At 39.2% G+C, this 16,513-nt stretch overlaps 1 protein-coding gene across 2 annotated transcripts in view; it reads left to right on the forward strand.

Annotated features, from left to right (window-relative positions):
• The window catches only part of MYO10 (myosin X), a 163,088-nt gene extending 148,064 nt beyond the window's left edge, over positions 1-15,024 (forward strand). For both annotated transcript variants that reach the window (XM_071555031.1, XM_071555030.1), the window contains exons 31-41: positions 1,207-1,349; positions 1,788-1,982; positions 3,026-3,183; positions 4,484-4,607; positions 6,267-6,564; positions 8,090-8,297; positions 8,830-8,966; positions 9,796-9,916; positions 12,354-12,806; positions 13,146-13,337; positions 13,603-15,024. In XM_071555031.1, the coding sequence (XP_071411132.1) occupies positions 1,207-1,349; positions 1,788-1,982; positions 3,026-3,183; positions 4,484-4,607; positions 6,267-6,564; positions 8,090-8,297; positions 8,830-8,966; positions 9,796-9,916; positions 12,354-12,806; positions 13,146-13,337; positions 13,603-13,713 (2,140 nt within the window). In that variant the 3' untranslated portion in view covers positions 13,714-15,024. The remainder of the gene's footprint in view (positions 1-1,206; positions 1,350-1,787; positions 1,983-3,025; positions 3,184-4,483; positions 4,608-6,266; positions 6,565-8,089; positions 8,298-8,829; positions 8,967-9,795; positions 9,917-12,353; positions 12,807-13,145; positions 13,338-13,602) is intronic.
• Positions 15,025-16,513: the final 1,489 nt, after the last annotated feature.

Raw genomic sequence — 16,513 nt, forward strand, 5'->3', positions numbered from 1 at the left:
TTCTTTTGCTACAGCTTCTGTCCTGTATATCTCATGATCCAGCTTTCTAGAGCATGCTCCATGTAGCTCAATCTAAAGATGCCTCCTCTTCACACATTTTAAAAAATGGTGAACAAAACTCTCTGTTTGGTTCACATGCCACTTCTTTCCTCATCCACCACCCTTCCTGATCCAGCTCTTCAGCACTACAGTCAGTGTGGCCAAAACCTTGGGTTCTGATCACTCTCTTGCACTCTTCTATGGCACCAGTGAGCAGTAGCTGTAGGTAACACTTGCATAACTTCTAAAATAATTTACACACTTCTCCCGTTACTGGATTCACTGTAACCTCCCTTCACACAGTTTTCTAGTTTTTCCTCCTAAATAGGTATATTTACTTTGTCCTTTATCCTGTCATCCATCCAGCTTTTATATGGCACACTGGTTTTGTAGAATGGTATCATATTTGAGTGAACCTCTCTATCCCCATAAAAAGGCAGTCCTGGGAGCTTCTTGTGCATGGGGTGGCCCAGACTGCATTATTCCCATTCACTACATCTGATACAGGTATTCGAAAAACTCTGTGCTCCAGGATGAAAAAATTAGTGGTAAAGGGTTAAAGCAAGTGTTTGTAGGCTGAGGAACCTCTCTCTCTAATCCAGAGAGACATCAACACACTTCACTTGGGCTAGTTCTTCATGCTCCAGTGAATCCTGCTGTAGGACTGGGTAAAAGCCAGACTCTCATTAAAAATAGATTGCATTCTCTGTGAATTGGGTTGCACTGCATTAAAAATAAAAGATTCTGTGTTCACATGCTGCTTCATTGTAGACCTTTGTAAACTTTAGTTTGTTTTAGCTAATGTAACTACTGAAGCAGACACTCTAAATAAATCTGACCCTGGAGTTTTGATTCATATTCAAAGCTGATTAAAGATTGGAAGTTTTTCTCACCACAGATTTATTTTGAAATAGGACAAGTTGCAATTTAATGTCAACTTTCCTATAATCCAGAGCCCTGGAATTGTGGTGTAAATCTAACATGAGTCTTTTCAAATGTGTAATATTTCCTTTTAATGATAAATAAATAAATGATGCTTTAGAGGTGGACAGTATCTGTCTGAATAGAAGATGCAAACAATGGACAGTCTTTATGGTTATGGGGAGTGGGATAAACAGTACATATGTCGATTGTAAAGGCTTTTTCAACTGTCATTTATTTTCACAGACCCAACTCATTTGTGATCATCACTGCCAATCGTGTTCTTCACTGTAATGCTGACACTCCTGAAGAGATGCATCACTGGATAACCCTGCTCCAGAGGTCAAAGGGGGACACCAGAGTGGAGGGACAAGAATTCATTGTGAGGGGTAAGAACTGAGTGGGGCAGTAAAGTAAATAACATCCATTACACTTTGCAGAGATTGTTCCCACAATGCAACGTGGATAATAAGCCAGCACGGTAGTGTTGGAGCCTCACATTTGTACAGAGGAGTTTACTCACAAATTAATACAGCCAAACTTACATTCCTGCTGTGCCATGTAAGAAAACACTCTAATGATGACAAAAGTGTTTTTGTAAGTTGACAGAAGAATTTTTCTAGTAAAACATCAATTTTGAAAAGTTTTCATATTAATTTTATTTTGTCTTTTAACTGCTTGAGAATTGTTCTCAAAGTTATTTAATATGTGAGCTTATCCATTCACATGTTCTTGTTGTTGAAAGTACACAAGTAACTTTTAGCTACCTACTTTTGTCCAGCTCCGTTTAAGAAAAAGAAGTGTGATTCAGATTGTGTCTTCAACAGGATGGCTACACAAGGAAGTAAAGAACAACCCAAAAATGTCTTCCTTAAAACTCAAGAAGCGTTGGTTTGTTTTGACACACAATTCCTTGGACTACTACAAGAGTTCGGAGAAAAACGCTTTGAAGTTGGGTACACTGGTCCTGAACAGCCTCTGCTCTGTGGTCCCACCTGATGAGAAGATCTTCAAAGAGACAGGTAATTGTTTGCTTATGTTCAATATGCCTGCAGTTGCCTGCTGTCCTTCTAGCTAGTAATGCAACAATCAATTAATAAGAATACTTTAAATAGTTTATTATGGGTGCAGTTCAATGAACAAATCAGGTTCCCAAGTCACTGAGGTGTTTTACAGGGAATTAGTGGGTGAAAAACAGAGGTGATGTATACAGGAGTAAACCTTGTGCTGCTAAGTTAGTGTGAACACTTATGGATTACACATCACAGACCTGGAGAAAGACATATGGGTAACACTCTCCTAATACAATACATTTATTTTATGTGCTGAGGTACTATGAGGGCTAACAGTGATAGAGCAGGTATAGGGAGATCCAGAAAGAGTCCAGTTTGTGGTAACCTACATACTGCACATGAGTCAGCTCCACTGTGTCTTTTCAAAACTGGCTTTAAACTCAGAAATGTCTGTTTGCAAATGAGAAGTGACTGCTGACAGTCCTGTATAATCTCCTTGGGGTCACTGACACTTCAAAGAGGCTTTTGCTAGTGAAAGATGAAATATATTTCCTTTAATTGAATTTGCTTCTTAAAAACCCTATGCTGTGATGCAGAGAGAGAATTTGAACTGAAATGGCCTTCCTGTCATAGTTGCCACTTCATTTGTGTAAAATTAATGACTTCTTTACAGAAGAGGTAGTTTGTGCTTTGTGTGCCACAGAAAATGAAAGACTATCACATACAAAGCAAGACTGTCTCAGGTTTTCCTGTTACAGACAGGACTGGAGAAGGAGGACCACAAACCACAGGGAGCTAACAGTAATCCATAGTCACTTCTGTGGTGCTTAGGGTCACTTCTAGCAAGATTACTGGATAAAACGGGGGGCTGCAAGATGCACAGTTGTACTCTAAGGTTATTTCTAGGATTTTTTAAAGGAGAGAATCTCCTTTAATACCATAATATCTGTATTATGATACTTAATAACCCGTACAACTTCTTAGTTCCTGAAAACTGCCAGCATGATCCAGGATGCAGCTTTTCTGGTTAAATAATTGTACCCTTGTGCCAGGTTACTGGAATGTAACTGTGTACGGACGCAAACACTGTTACCGTCTCTACACCAAACTGCTGAATGAGGCCACGCGCTGGTCAAGTGCCATCCAGAACGTCATTGACACAAAAGCACCCATTGACACTCCAACGCAGCAGCTTATCCAAGACATTAAGGTAAGCACAAGCAGGATGGGGCGGGGTGAGAAAGAATGGTTGCTTAAATCTTTTTTATTTTAGCCTTGCTGTGTGGGTAATAAAGCAGAAAATTAAGTTTCAGTCAAACAGTGCCATGGACTGAAATTGTGAAACCTGAATGTATTCACTGATCTGATAAAGGAATTTCTGTCTAAACAGTAGAAGAGTAAAGTATGAAGTGCACCTTGGAGGGCAAGAGTGATAACCTTTTTCCATGAAAACATTAACAAGTTTTACTGGTTTGTGTAACTGGACAGACACGATTACACCTGGCAGCAGAGCACAGTGTGCAGGTTCATGGGTCAGCAGACGTGTTTGGCTGTGTCCACAGTGAGCAGCACACCAGGATGTGGAACAGACACATCTTCTGATTTCTTTGCCATTATGGTTCTTTTCTCGTTCTATGATAGCATGAGCTAAGCAGCTCATCCATCTGTGTGATGAGAAGTATCTTCAGTTAATGCTTATTGTTTTATGATGCTGTTGGAGACAGTGCATGCATCACCAGAGAACGTCCCTCTGCAGCTTTTTGCTGATGTGCTTTTGTGAGAAAGGATGATGATTCTCAGAAGAGACCATAAGAATAGGCAGTAAGGGAGAACTGCTACTGAACTTATCCATTAGAGGGTGCCGTGGAAAAGTCTCTAATGGAAAAGAAGTATTAAGTCCTCAATTCCAAGACTATGGATGCTGTTCTTCAGAGCAGGAGAAATATGCAGAAGTTCAAGACTGACAGAAGGCACAGTCACACATCTGTCAAACCTGGCCTAAGCAGAACACACAGAGCAGTGTTCAGATGTCAGAGAGTGCTTCAGGTTTACAGCAGGCCTGTGTCTGGGCTATTTGGTTGTGGTATGTCATGCAGTTTCTAACCAAAAAGGCCAATTAGTTTTGCTGGAGAAACACTTTTAAATAAATCTTAAATACAGATGTCTTAATTCCTGTTATGAAATACTGGAGTAAAAATGAATGTAAAATGAAAACACACTTCAAAAATTGCTATGAAACTATTGCTATTTGGTGTCCTGCAGCTCTGCTGTGGTTTGTTTTTTACTGCACAGATAAAGTAAGTTCATTTGAGGCCTGAGGTTGGCAGGTACTGAGCATTCATAGCCCACAACACGCCATGGCAGCCACGGTACCCACAACTGGGCTTAGCACCAAGTAGTGTTGGTAACACCAATGACTCATTTTTTAACACAACCAAACTAAGGGCACAAAGCATTGCATTATTCTTAATGCTGGACCCCAAATCCTGCTTTTTCTCATACCCCAATAGGAAAACTGTCTGAATGCTGATGTGGTTGAACAGATCTATAAGAGGAACCCTATTCTCCGTTACACCCATCATCCATTGCACTCGCCATTGCTGCCACTGCCATATGGGGACATCAATCTCAACTGTAAGTTTTTCAATAATAGAAACACTTTTCCTGATGAAAGACTAAACCAGAGGATGGAATTTTTGAGTCAATGGGCTACAGTGGAATAAGCAAAATATATGTTTATAATACAAATAAACAAGTTTCCCTGTTCTCTTTTGGGAATAGCAGTTTGCCTGGCATGACCCTTGGGCTTATGTTACAGAAGGGAAGGTTGCTATTGCCTTCAGCAACACAGCTAACAAGTCTGAGTTTGAAAAGCCTTTCACTAAAATAAGCAAATAAACCAAATTCATTCAGTCTCCTTCAATCATACTCTCCTTCTCAAGTCCTTGTTGCTTCCTACCATATGTGGGGAGCTGCAGTAACCACAACTCCCAATTAACAAGTGGAAGTTTCATCAGATGCAATGGAAAGCCTTATTTATGGGAATCATCATCTAAGTGTATGTGGGTTTAAGAAGTAATGCTTAATTTACTCCTGAAATGAGTGTAATCATGTCTTTTAATACCTTTGATTCAACCACTAACTAAGAAGTCTTTTTGAATGAATGGTTTAGAGCTATTGATGGTTGTGAACTTGGTGTCCTTAAATGGAATTGGTTATCTTAGTTTGCCATTGCATATTAAACAAGATATGATTCAGGCCACAAGTTTCATCCTTGAGAGGAGGGTGGGAGATTGCAGTTGACTAAAAATTAAGATTTTTCAGGTAAGACTCTCTGGTAACTCAAGTGATACTCTGCTGCTCAAATGACAAGGACCTTTCCCTTCTCTTGCCCCTTCTACTGTTCTGTGGCAAGGCACAGTTCTGTTCTTGGCACTTGAGCAGTTTGTCCCATATGGAAGTGAAGCACAGTTGTTGTCTATTCCCCATGGATAGGAATGGCTTGCCAGCTTGAAGCAGAAGTCTTGCCAAAGTCTTCCCTTACTAAATGTAGCTCCAAAAATGGACTGATGCTTAGCTATTGCCTTGACTTGCAGTTGAGTTCTAGGTATTTTCTGTAATAGAATAATTTCAGATTAGAAACTTCACTTTCCTAACAGCCATCTGTACTTTATCAGAGCACTCTGTTCTGTCTCCCAAACCCAAGAACTCCGTGGTTCTTTTAAGGAGATCATAATTGTTGTTAGCCCACACTGAATAACCTGTAGCACAAAAACAATCCCTACCTTTCTCAGCATTCAAAGGGCAAATTGCCGTGTCACAGCAATGATTTAGTTAAGTGGAATTGTTTGGGTTTAATTTAAATGCTACTGCTGTAGACAAAGATGATGCCACATATCTTTGTCACTTTCCATAATGCAGTCATGCTTTTCCTCATGCATGATCAGATTTTCACTGTCTTGTGACAGTGAAAAAATGACACAACACTTCAGCTGTGTGGGTTGCTTTGGGAGGAAGACTCTCCATTACAAGAACTGATAAATCAAGATACACTTTTTCAGTTATGTTGTCAGAAAATGGCAAACTGGGATTTCATTAAATTCAGAACAAACCTCCATAGCAAAATAGCTCATAAAATGAGTTTGCATCACACATTTGAAATGGAAAATATCCATCCTAATATCTTGCATGATAAGCATCACAGAGTAGCATTAAGCAATTCCCACATTAGGCCTGTATGATTTTTAGTTCCGTATCTGTCTAAGAACCTCTCTCCCTATTTTTCTTTTGTAGTGCTGAAAGACAAAGGCTACACAACTCTGCAGGATGAAGCCATCAAGATATTTAATTCTTTACAGCAGCTGGAGTCTATGTCTGACCCCATTCCTATAATCCAGGGTGTCCTCCAAACAGGACATGATTTACGGCCTCTCCGAGATGAGCTCTACTGTCAGCTCATCAAGCAAACCAATAAAGTGCCAAACCCTGGGAGTGTGGGGAACCTGTACAGTTGGCAAATACTCACCTGCATGAGTTGCACATTTCTGCCGAGTCGCAGCATCCTCAAGTATCTCAAGTTTCATCTCAAAAGGTGAGAAGCTTTGAACCACTAAAGCAAGAAAAGAGGTTTCCTCACTCCTTACTTTCTTCACCACGACATGTAACAGTGTTGAGATATCTTGAAATGAGACTTGAAGGTGCATTCACTTCGGGCACTGGTTATGCCAAACAGTGAATCTGAAATGAAAATGTTGTAGGGAAGTGTCTAGAGTTATCTAGATGGAATTAGGCTCATTTGAAGAATCAAACAAAACCCCACAAAGCTGAATGCACAGTTTGTTAATTTGACAAAAGGAGGGCTTTGTGTGACTGTATAAACTTGCTTAAGTGACTTGCAGCCCATACCCCTACGTCCCGTCCTCAACTGTCCAAATCAACCTGTTAAATTTCTCATCCTGCTTAGCTTAGTTTTATAATGTATACATCATGCATATAAAAGAACATTATCATATTTAAGGATGAATTTGATGCAAAACTATGATTTCAAATCTGATTTTAAAATAGTAAAAAAGATAATAAATCATTGTTGACAGTTCAGCATTAACTGGAATGTGGAGTTCTCCTTGCTGTGATGCAATGGAAGAATGCAGAGTATGTAATTAGGAAAGTTAGTCCACCAAGAAACTGTTTGCAATAATTTATAACTTTGTATTTATGTTAGAGCATCAACTTTGTCAATCACTTTGCTAAATCTGATTGTTTTATAATTATTTATAAAATACTTGTTTTGAAAATACATCTTTCAAACAAAGTAAGGCAAGTAAAAAATGGTCTTGATGTAACTGTTAAAAAATTCAACATTGATTCACTTTCTCTGTTTAACTCTCCTCCCAGTTAGGGGAAAATGCAGGTGGGTTTCAATACTGTAGATGCATAACCATCTTACAGCTTTTCTGTAATCCTGCAGTAATCTTTTTATGCCTTGCAGATCACAAATCACTGTACCTTTTCACATAAATTAAACCTGAGTAGCTCTAAGGAGCTGATAGTTTATCGCTGGAAGTATTACAGAAATATTCTGCACTGAAAGCTACCCAAATTACAGCTTTCAATAATTCAGTATTGAGTTTATTAAAGTTGTTAATGAATACTCATAATATTAACTGATGAACAGTCAGGTTTAGAGAGAATCTTTTAGAAAATCAGGAATAGAAATCAAGTGACAGTACAACCAAAATGAGCAGTCAAACACTTTGCTTTTTTCTGTAGTACCTTAATGCAGTTTAGTCTTCATTCAGCAACTGCTACTGATAGAAAGGAGAGTTGATTACAAGAAGATTTTCATAGTTCTCTTCCTGTCAAATCTGAGTCATTACAAGTTCCTGTAGTTAATGCTGTGAAGGGAATTCAGGTGTTTGTTTGTTGAACAAAATTATGAAAGTACCCCACAGTAAATCACAGGTTAGAACAATTTCCTTGACAGTGAAGATAAATGCTGGAGCACGTCAATTAAATAGTGTGGTGGGTACAGAAGTACTTTCAGGAGAAAAAATACTCAAATCAGAAAACTTCCTGTTTCAGACTGGCAGCTTAAAGTCATAAGCTTTGTCTCACAGGGTTCGTGACCAGTTTCCAGGAACCGAAATGGAGAAATACGCCCTTTTTACTTATGAATCTCTGAAGAAAACCAAATGCAGAGAGTTTGTGCCCTCACGGGATGAAATAGAAGCACTGATCGGCCGGCAGGAGATGACGTCCACAGTCTATTGCCATGGTGGGGGCTCCTGTAAGATAACAATCAACTCACACACCACAGCTGGAGAGGTGAGAGACAAAGGCGGTGTGTTCCTTTACGTGCCAGTTCCAGGCAGCAGCAGCGCTCAACTGTGGGGGCACCGCGGCTTTCTCTGCTGTCAGGGGAGGGAGGGCTTACAGAGCTGTCCCTCCAACGCCCCAGTGTGTTCTGAACAAATCCCTGCTATAAAAACTCTTCATGCTGCAGAGGATTACTCAACTGTAGTTCCTTCTTACAGGAAGAATTACAGGAAATACTAAGCAATTCAGCTAAGGCATTATTGGAATAACTTCAGTAGATACTGGTGTGTATGAGAGCCAAACTGCTTCCTAAAAAAGAAAGACTCTTACTGAGCTGGTGAAATACAGAGTTTGGCCAGAAGACAGCACATGCATATTCTGAAAGACTAAAAACTAAAGTGGAATTTGACAAAAATTAATAATGCCAATAAAAGCAAGTTAGCAACATTTTTAGCCCAATGTAAAACCTAGCTCTGAATTTTCTTAATTATTTGTCTTACCCTTTGGTGCTATGATTTTTTCATGTGCTGTTTTTCATTAGGTGGTTGAAAAGTTAATTCGTGGCTTGGCCATGGAGGACAGCAGAAATATGTTTGCTTTGTTTGAATACAACGGAACTACTGATAAAGCAATTGAAAGCAGAACTATTGTAGCTGATGTCTTGGCAAAGTTTGAAAAGTGAGTGTGCCTCTCCTTCTCTCTCTCCGTTCTAATAAGTAGCAATTAAATAAATTTCCAGTGTCAATAATGCTGAATTTTCTCTTTCCTTTGCTTGTTTGTGATGATGCAGCTGAGTTACACACAGTGCCATTTCTGGAACAAAAGCATCTTTATTTCTTTTTTCTTAAAAGAATTAATAGCCACCTATTCACTTGTATTGGTCTTCCTCTGTCCTGATACCAACAGAGTCATATTTCTCATCACTATTTCCACATTTTCTTTTTCACTACAAATTCTTCCACTGTTACTAGCATTGTGTCTGGGAGAACTGAACTCCACCCAGTCATTGCCTTTCCAACTATCTGTTGCCTCACTTCATGTGGAAGTCACCACAGTACAGCTCATACAATTTCTCACCAATAAAATTGAAACCACCCATAGCACTATAGGAAGAAAATGCAATACAAGCCTAAATACCTGATTGTCATCCTTATGTTGTAAGCAAAGCAATCAGCCTCTTATCCACATAATAACGGGGGGGAAGGAATATTTTAAGTGTTGTGCACTTACATTCTATAACAGGACTTAATGATGTTGCTTTTAATAACACCTGACAGAGCCACAGATCAACGTTTATTATGAGAATTTGGGTTACAGATGGTTGACTGAGAATTGAGTGAGAGCTGAGTCAACATTTGTAAATCCTTGATTTTGCTGTAGGCTCTAAACACACAGACACATAAAGCAAGATTCAGCTGATGCCTTGCTTAGATTCCTCAGGTGTCAGTTTAGAGAAGAGTTTGGTTTCACAGGTCTGATCTCTCTCCCTCATTACACAACCCTGCAGGCTTGCTGCCACTGCTGAAGCTGGGGACATGCACTGGAAGTTCTACTTCAAGCTCTACTGCTTCCTGGACACGGAAAACGTCCCAAAAGATAGCGTGGAATTTGCCTTTATGTTTGAGCAGGTAAGGGACACGGGTGCAGTTTTGAGGCACTTGTAAGAGGAGGAAGAAAGCAAGAGATCTAGGCAGCACAGAGAGAGTTTTCATTATGCTTCTGTTCAAATAAATGTACTACTACTCAAGCATCAAGAGCAAGGGAAGCAGTTCAGTGGTCAAAACAGACTTACCCTGACATAAGTTAAGCACATACAATTTTTCTAATGTTATGGTTTTTGCTTCTGCATTACTTGCCAATTGCTTTATGAACAGTGGGTAGCTGGGTCTAAGCTGAATAAAACAGCTTTTAATTTTCCCCTTACTAAACCATTTGCTGAAGAAAGTGTAGGAAATAAAGTGAAAACAGTGTAATTAAGCAAGCAATTAATTAATAAGAGACGCATGCTAGCAACCATACAGAATTAATTGAGCAATAGCTTTCTATCTTTTCAAAATCTGATCATGTCATAGGCACCACAGTAAAATCAGTCCAGTCTTAGCAGTAACTTCGAGACAGTTGTGATGAACAGAAATCCACCTAATAAACATCCTGAGCTCAGAATGAGGCTACATTGCAATGATTTCTAATGAAAATGAAATGCATCAGCAGTTGGTTTTCTATTATATCAAGTCCTGTAGATGTTCAGAAACTCACTGATGACAGTACTGTTGAATAACATTCTACTTTTCTACTCTATTGCTAAATATTCTTTCAGCAGCAGGGTCTTTCAAGTGGGCACAAGATAAAGATTTCTGTATAAGATTAAGATTTCTGATTTCTGGCTATTTGCATTGCTGAGACACTGATGTTCTGTTGGTGAGCAAGCCTGATGTGATCAAGAACTGATGTACCTCAATTTTCAATCTATGAAGGTTTTCCCCTTCTACAGGATCAGGAACATCTTTATTGTAATGGAGTGTTCTTCCTTGTTCAGTTTATGTTTTAAGGCACTATGTTACATTTCGAGTCCACCAAAAGGCTCCTTCCAGAGCCTGTGACTGTAGCTCAGTCCAGAACTGCTTTTTGTTGGCTGCAGGATCCAGGCAATAGGTTACCTTGGTTGGGCTTAGAAAGGTTGTTCTGTCTGTTCTTACCTATAGAGGAGTCAGCCAGTCAGTGCTTCTGTTGGGGATGAAGTTCAAACAGCTAGAAGAAAATCTGTGAGAGCTCTGCATCTGAGCTGCTACATTGCATTACTGGCTTAAGAGACAGATTCAGATGGTTTTGTGCATGAATAGCTACAACAAGCACACTTGCTGAAGCAGGTTGTTTTCATGCAGCATTCCGTGCTGACCAGTGTTTAGCCAAGTATTTTATGTCTTGTGAGGACCAGCAGTATTTCAGTTACAAAGCATGGCACATTCAATCCCTACCATTGCCATTACAGTAATACCTTGAAGAGGTGACACTACATTCTAACATCAGTTCTGGGGTTTTGGATTTTTTTTCTAATCGTCTGCTTTTGATGTCAGCCATCAACTTTTTTGAGACAATTAGGAAAACTACCTTTTGTCATAAATCTTAGTTCTGCTGCCTCCATTATTTTAAAAATTTGAATCCTGTAATAATCATAAGGTGCTGAAGAAAATCTTTTAGTTTTCTTTCTCATTAAACTACCATCCTTCCATTTCCACAAGACAGCTTTTCCTCATGCATGTGTACAATCTCAGGTAAACCATCTTGCATGTTTAAAGGCATATTTTCTATACCTAAAGAAATCAGATGTTACTTTGATGTGAATTATCTCTGTGTATTTACCAAACTGCTTGTAATTCCTCCATCTCCAGACATGAATTGTTTGTTTCTTCTACTAGTGTCATATGGATAAAACCCCATAGCTGCTGCACATGCCCACAGATATGAGGGAGTGTCCAGAGAGCTGGGATTTTAAAAGGTCTTCTTGGTTCAGAATCTCATCTCTGATATTACAGACCATTGTAATGTGTAGACATTTTACTAACTTGATTTGGTGAAGAGTTACTGTTTTTCCTCAGTCAAACTACAAAGCTGTCCTAGAGCTTGGCTGGTTTGGCTGGAAAAATCAGTTTTCACAGGGACGTTATTGGTAGCAGTGAGCAAAATTAGGTATCTGTTTCTCCCTAATGCTCTTGAACATAGATGGTTTCTTTTCAAGCAAATGTTTAAATCCTGATTTTCTCCTCTTTACATTTTATTTTCTTTTTTAGTAATTCATTTCCTTTTATATATGTGAGTTCACTAAAAGGCTTACTAGTAACAGCAGTTCCCATTCAGCAGGTTCCTCAGTTGCCTGGCAATTCTTCTGGTAAACCCAGTTTTACCCAGTTTAACAAATTTTCCCAGAGGTTTATCACATTTGATTTATTTAATGGATTATTTATTTCAGATCCTGGGTTTGTTTGGCAGTAAATCTGTTCCAAATTTCTGTCTTATTCCTTTCATACATGGTTTATACATGAGAAGTTACCTTTTTCCCCTTGATAGGCTCATGAAGCAGTGATCAAAGGACATTATCCTGCTCCTGAGGAAACCCTCCAGGTCCTTGCAGCTCTGCGTCTTCAGTACCTTCATGGAGATTACACTCTGCACACCTCTGTACCAGAAATGGAGGAAGTCTATCCCTTGCAGAAGCTGAAGGCTCGGATTACACAGTCTACCAAAACATTCACTGCAGCAGAGAAGGCTGAGAAGAAACGAGCCAGCTTTCTTGAAGGAACACTGCGGAGGAGTTTCCGCAGTGGCTCTGTCAGCAAACAGAAGGTTGAGGAGGATCAGATGTTAGACATGTGGGTCAAAGAGGAAATCTCGGCCTCCAGGACTAGTATTATTGACAAGTGGAAAAAACTCCAGAGGATGAATCAGGAGCAGGCTATGGCAAAGTACATGGCTTTGATTAAGGAATGGCCTGGCTATGGTTCAACGCTCTTTGATGTAGAGGTAAGACCTCCTGAACATTCAAACTACGGTTTATACTGTACAGGTGATTATTTCATTACAGAGTAATGAAACCATAAATGTGGAATCACAAGGCTCAAACAGCTGATGTAGCCTACTCCCATTAGCAAGCACTTTAAATCCACCATTTAACCATAAAATAGAGGGACAGAATTCTAGCCTGATGGGTTGCCAACAAATTTAAGAAGTGTAAAAAGCTACATTCAAAGAGGGACAAGCAAAATGCACTTTTTAAGAAATGGTTACAGACAAGAACATGAACAGCTAGTGTTGTGTGCTCCCACTGTTCCCCCTGCTGTTAATTTACATTTTCTTCTGTAGTGTAAAGAAGGGGGATTCCCACAAGAGTTGTGGCTTGGAGTCAGTGCTGATGCAGTCTCTGTCTACAAGCGTGGGGAAGGAAGGCCTCTGGAGGTGTTCCAGTATGAACACATCCTGTCTTTTGGTGCACCGCTTGCCAACACCTACAAAATCGTGGTGGATGAGAGAGAACTGCTTTTTGAAACTAGTGAGGTAAGAGCCAAGGTAGTTTTGTTCATATGGTCTTCCTGTTCTGATAGCCAGTAATTCAAGTAGTAGCTACAAATGTCACGGATTTATTCAAGATTCCTCTAAAGCTAAAGGGAAGAAATAACGAGATGGATAGAAGTGCTGAGTATTTGTTTAACTGCAAAAGGGTTTTGTTGAAAGCTTGACAGTTTTATATGGTTAGTGTCTGAAGAAATTCATTCATGTGCTGTTACCTTACCAAGAACTTTGCTCTTTACACTCTTGGCAGGTGGTTGACATTGCCAAGCTGATGAAAGCTTACATCAGTATGATCGTGAAAAAGCGCTACAGCACCTCTCGATCAGTGAGTAGTCACGGAAGTCAGGGCAGCTGCAGGTGAAAACAACCAGCTCTGCTGTGCCCTAAACAGAATATATCTCTCCTTGGCCTCAGAACAGCCTGGTGATACTGATCCTGTTTGTTGACAAGCTAACCAAGAACTGGAGTTTCAACGGAAAATACCTTCAAACAATGTTTTAGAAAGACCACAGGGTGGACAGGGGAAAAGCGGCTGAAATAGTCACATACTGGAACTGCTGGCTCATTCAAAACTTTCCAAAGCATTATTATCTTCAGTTCATATAATAAATGCCTTAAGACTCAATCCACTGCAATACAAGCAGTAATAAGTGCCTTACAATATTCAGCATAACTTGTATTGGCCTAAAATTGCTGATAAAAGTCGAGAGGATTTCTGTCGTCCTTTAGAACACTGAAAACAAAGTTACATTCATCCATTCTGCACTAATCTACTGGCCTGTAATCAGGTGGGAAGGGGGAGGGAAGAAGAGCAAGGTATATTTTTTTGGAGTGCTGCTGGCAGCCTTCCTGATGGATGCCAACACTTTGTTTCCCCTTGCTTCCAGGGATGTGCACATTGTGCACATGTTTGAGCTGTCAGTAAAATTTGACATATTTTATTCTGTATTTCACAAGTCTTTCGAAGCAAAGGGAATAAGTATGTGCAATGGTGTAAACAGTCTTTCTGTACATTTTAATAGTTCAGAGTTATAGTTGTTACAATTGATGGTTCCTTTATAAGCAGTTTTATTAACAAGTAAATTCCAAGATTTTCATACGTTGATTTTACTATTGCAAATATGTATTACCATATAAGTAGCAGAAGTCTGCATTCTGTACCTGCTGTATGATAAAGAGAGATGTAGCTGAGAATATTTATAGACTACCCTAATATGGAAATGCAGTTATCAGTTCAATTCTCCATAATGCCAGCTTATGTTTTTAATATGAATTTTTTCTTTAAAAGACATCACTTTTTTATACTTCTGGCTGGACTCTCCAACCCAGACTGACTGCCAAAGGTCAGAGCCCTTCAGAGTTGACTAGAGAACACAACATTATACAATGCAACTGCTTTAAAACAGAGTTCTCTATTTTACCTTGGCCTGACAATACCCTGTAAATAAATTGGGGAATATCAGCTAATAATAAGTTGATTTGGGACTTTTATTTTTGTACAGAAATACTGTAATATAAGGCAAAACTTTGATCAAAGGTATCTTTTTGTCCACAGCAAAAAAAAAAAAGAAACCTGAAAAAACTTACTGTTGTTAAAAACCTCAGCCTTTAAGCAATATGCCTATTCACTGAAAAAAAAAACAGTCCAGCAATAAAGAAAATATACATAGTGTGCTCTGTTTCTCTTTCATACTGAGTTGGACTTGCAATAAACCCCTGATTTCTTCAGTCTCCTCAGGAGCCAAGCCAGGAACGCAGCATAGGCTACATGTGTGTGTGTGTGTGTCTGTGTGTGTGTCTGTGTGTGTGTGTCTGTGTGTGTGTGTGTGTGTGTGTGTGTGTGTGTGTGTGTGAGTTCTTTGGAAAGGTGCATGTGCTGTGTGTTGTACCTGGACAGGTTTCCCTGCCCATGCAATACGTGTCATTCACGTGAGAGGGGGGGAAGGACTGCAGAGCAATTCCACATCACAAGGAATATGCAAGTAAAGCTTTTGTTATTTATGCTGCCCTGATGTAAGATGACTTGTTTTTGTCAGCCAGCCACAGCATGTTGTGCAGCTTGGGCTGGCCTTACAAGTGTAAATGGCCTTTATAGACTACAAGGCTTGCTTTGAGAAATCCTCCACCATCCTTCCACTGCCAGGTAATTCTAGTTACTTAGTCTCTAATAACTTGCTAAATGACACTGCTAATTTCATGTCCCCACCCTCCCAGCAAAGGTGAACTTAATTTAAGGAAGACAAGGAAAATGAGAGAACTGTAACTTCAGTATGAATGGTTACACACACACAGAGCATCTGACATGGACTTTTTTTTATAATTTTTCCTTTATGTAAGTTGTTTAGAAAGAATTTAGCTGCTCCTAGAAAGCATAAAATAAAAATAAAATAAAATGACACAATTTATACATTTCAGCTGGCACAGCAAGTAAGTTTTGTGTATCTGTAAACATGCTCAGAGAAGTCCCTGCACATCATCATAATCAGTAATTGGTGTAAAACCTAGGAATATACAAGGTGACAGTCTTGTTCAATGTCACAGTCTTGAGAAGCTGACACCAGTTCTCTAGTCCTGATTCGTTTGTCTCCTGACTGACTTCTGGGTGCCATCAAGCATTAGGAGGGATGTTTGCTCTTGGTCAATACACAAAAGTGCCTGTCACTACATTACTATGACAAAGAGCTTCTCTCCATTCATACCAAGTCTACCAACCTTTCATGGAAATCTTACACCAATTACTACTATTGAGGCAAATAAAAGATTTCCAAATTGTTGATACTAGACCAAATGAAAGCACAGCTTATCAAAATAAATATTGCATAATAGATACACCTGGGTTTGGAAGTAAGAACAGAGTTCCTTAAATTATAAAATCTTTAAATATTGATTGAGAAGGTGATATATTCTTGCAAATTATTTTGTTACAGTAGAAGCTTATTCCAAAAATACATGAAATTTCCTGCTAGTGCCAGATCCTCTCTCCTCCTTGCAGTCTCTTCTATTACAATAGCAGTTGAATTTATCTGAAGAGAAGAGAGGAACTTCTGCCACAGAATACATTTTTACTTTAATCCTTGTTTAGAAATAAAGGTTTGTGTTTCCAAAAGAACAAACACAGTAGCAGCTTACCATTACTTGAAAAAGCAGGAGTAGATCTGTAC

Source organism: Pithys albifrons, chromosome 4 (assembly GCF_047495875.1).
Source record: "Pithys albifrons albifrons isolate INPA30051 chromosome 4, PitAlb_v1, whole genome shotgun sequence".
Taxonomy (NCBI): Eukaryota; Metazoa; Chordata; class Aves; order Passeriformes; family Thamnophilidae; genus Pithys; species Pithys albifrons.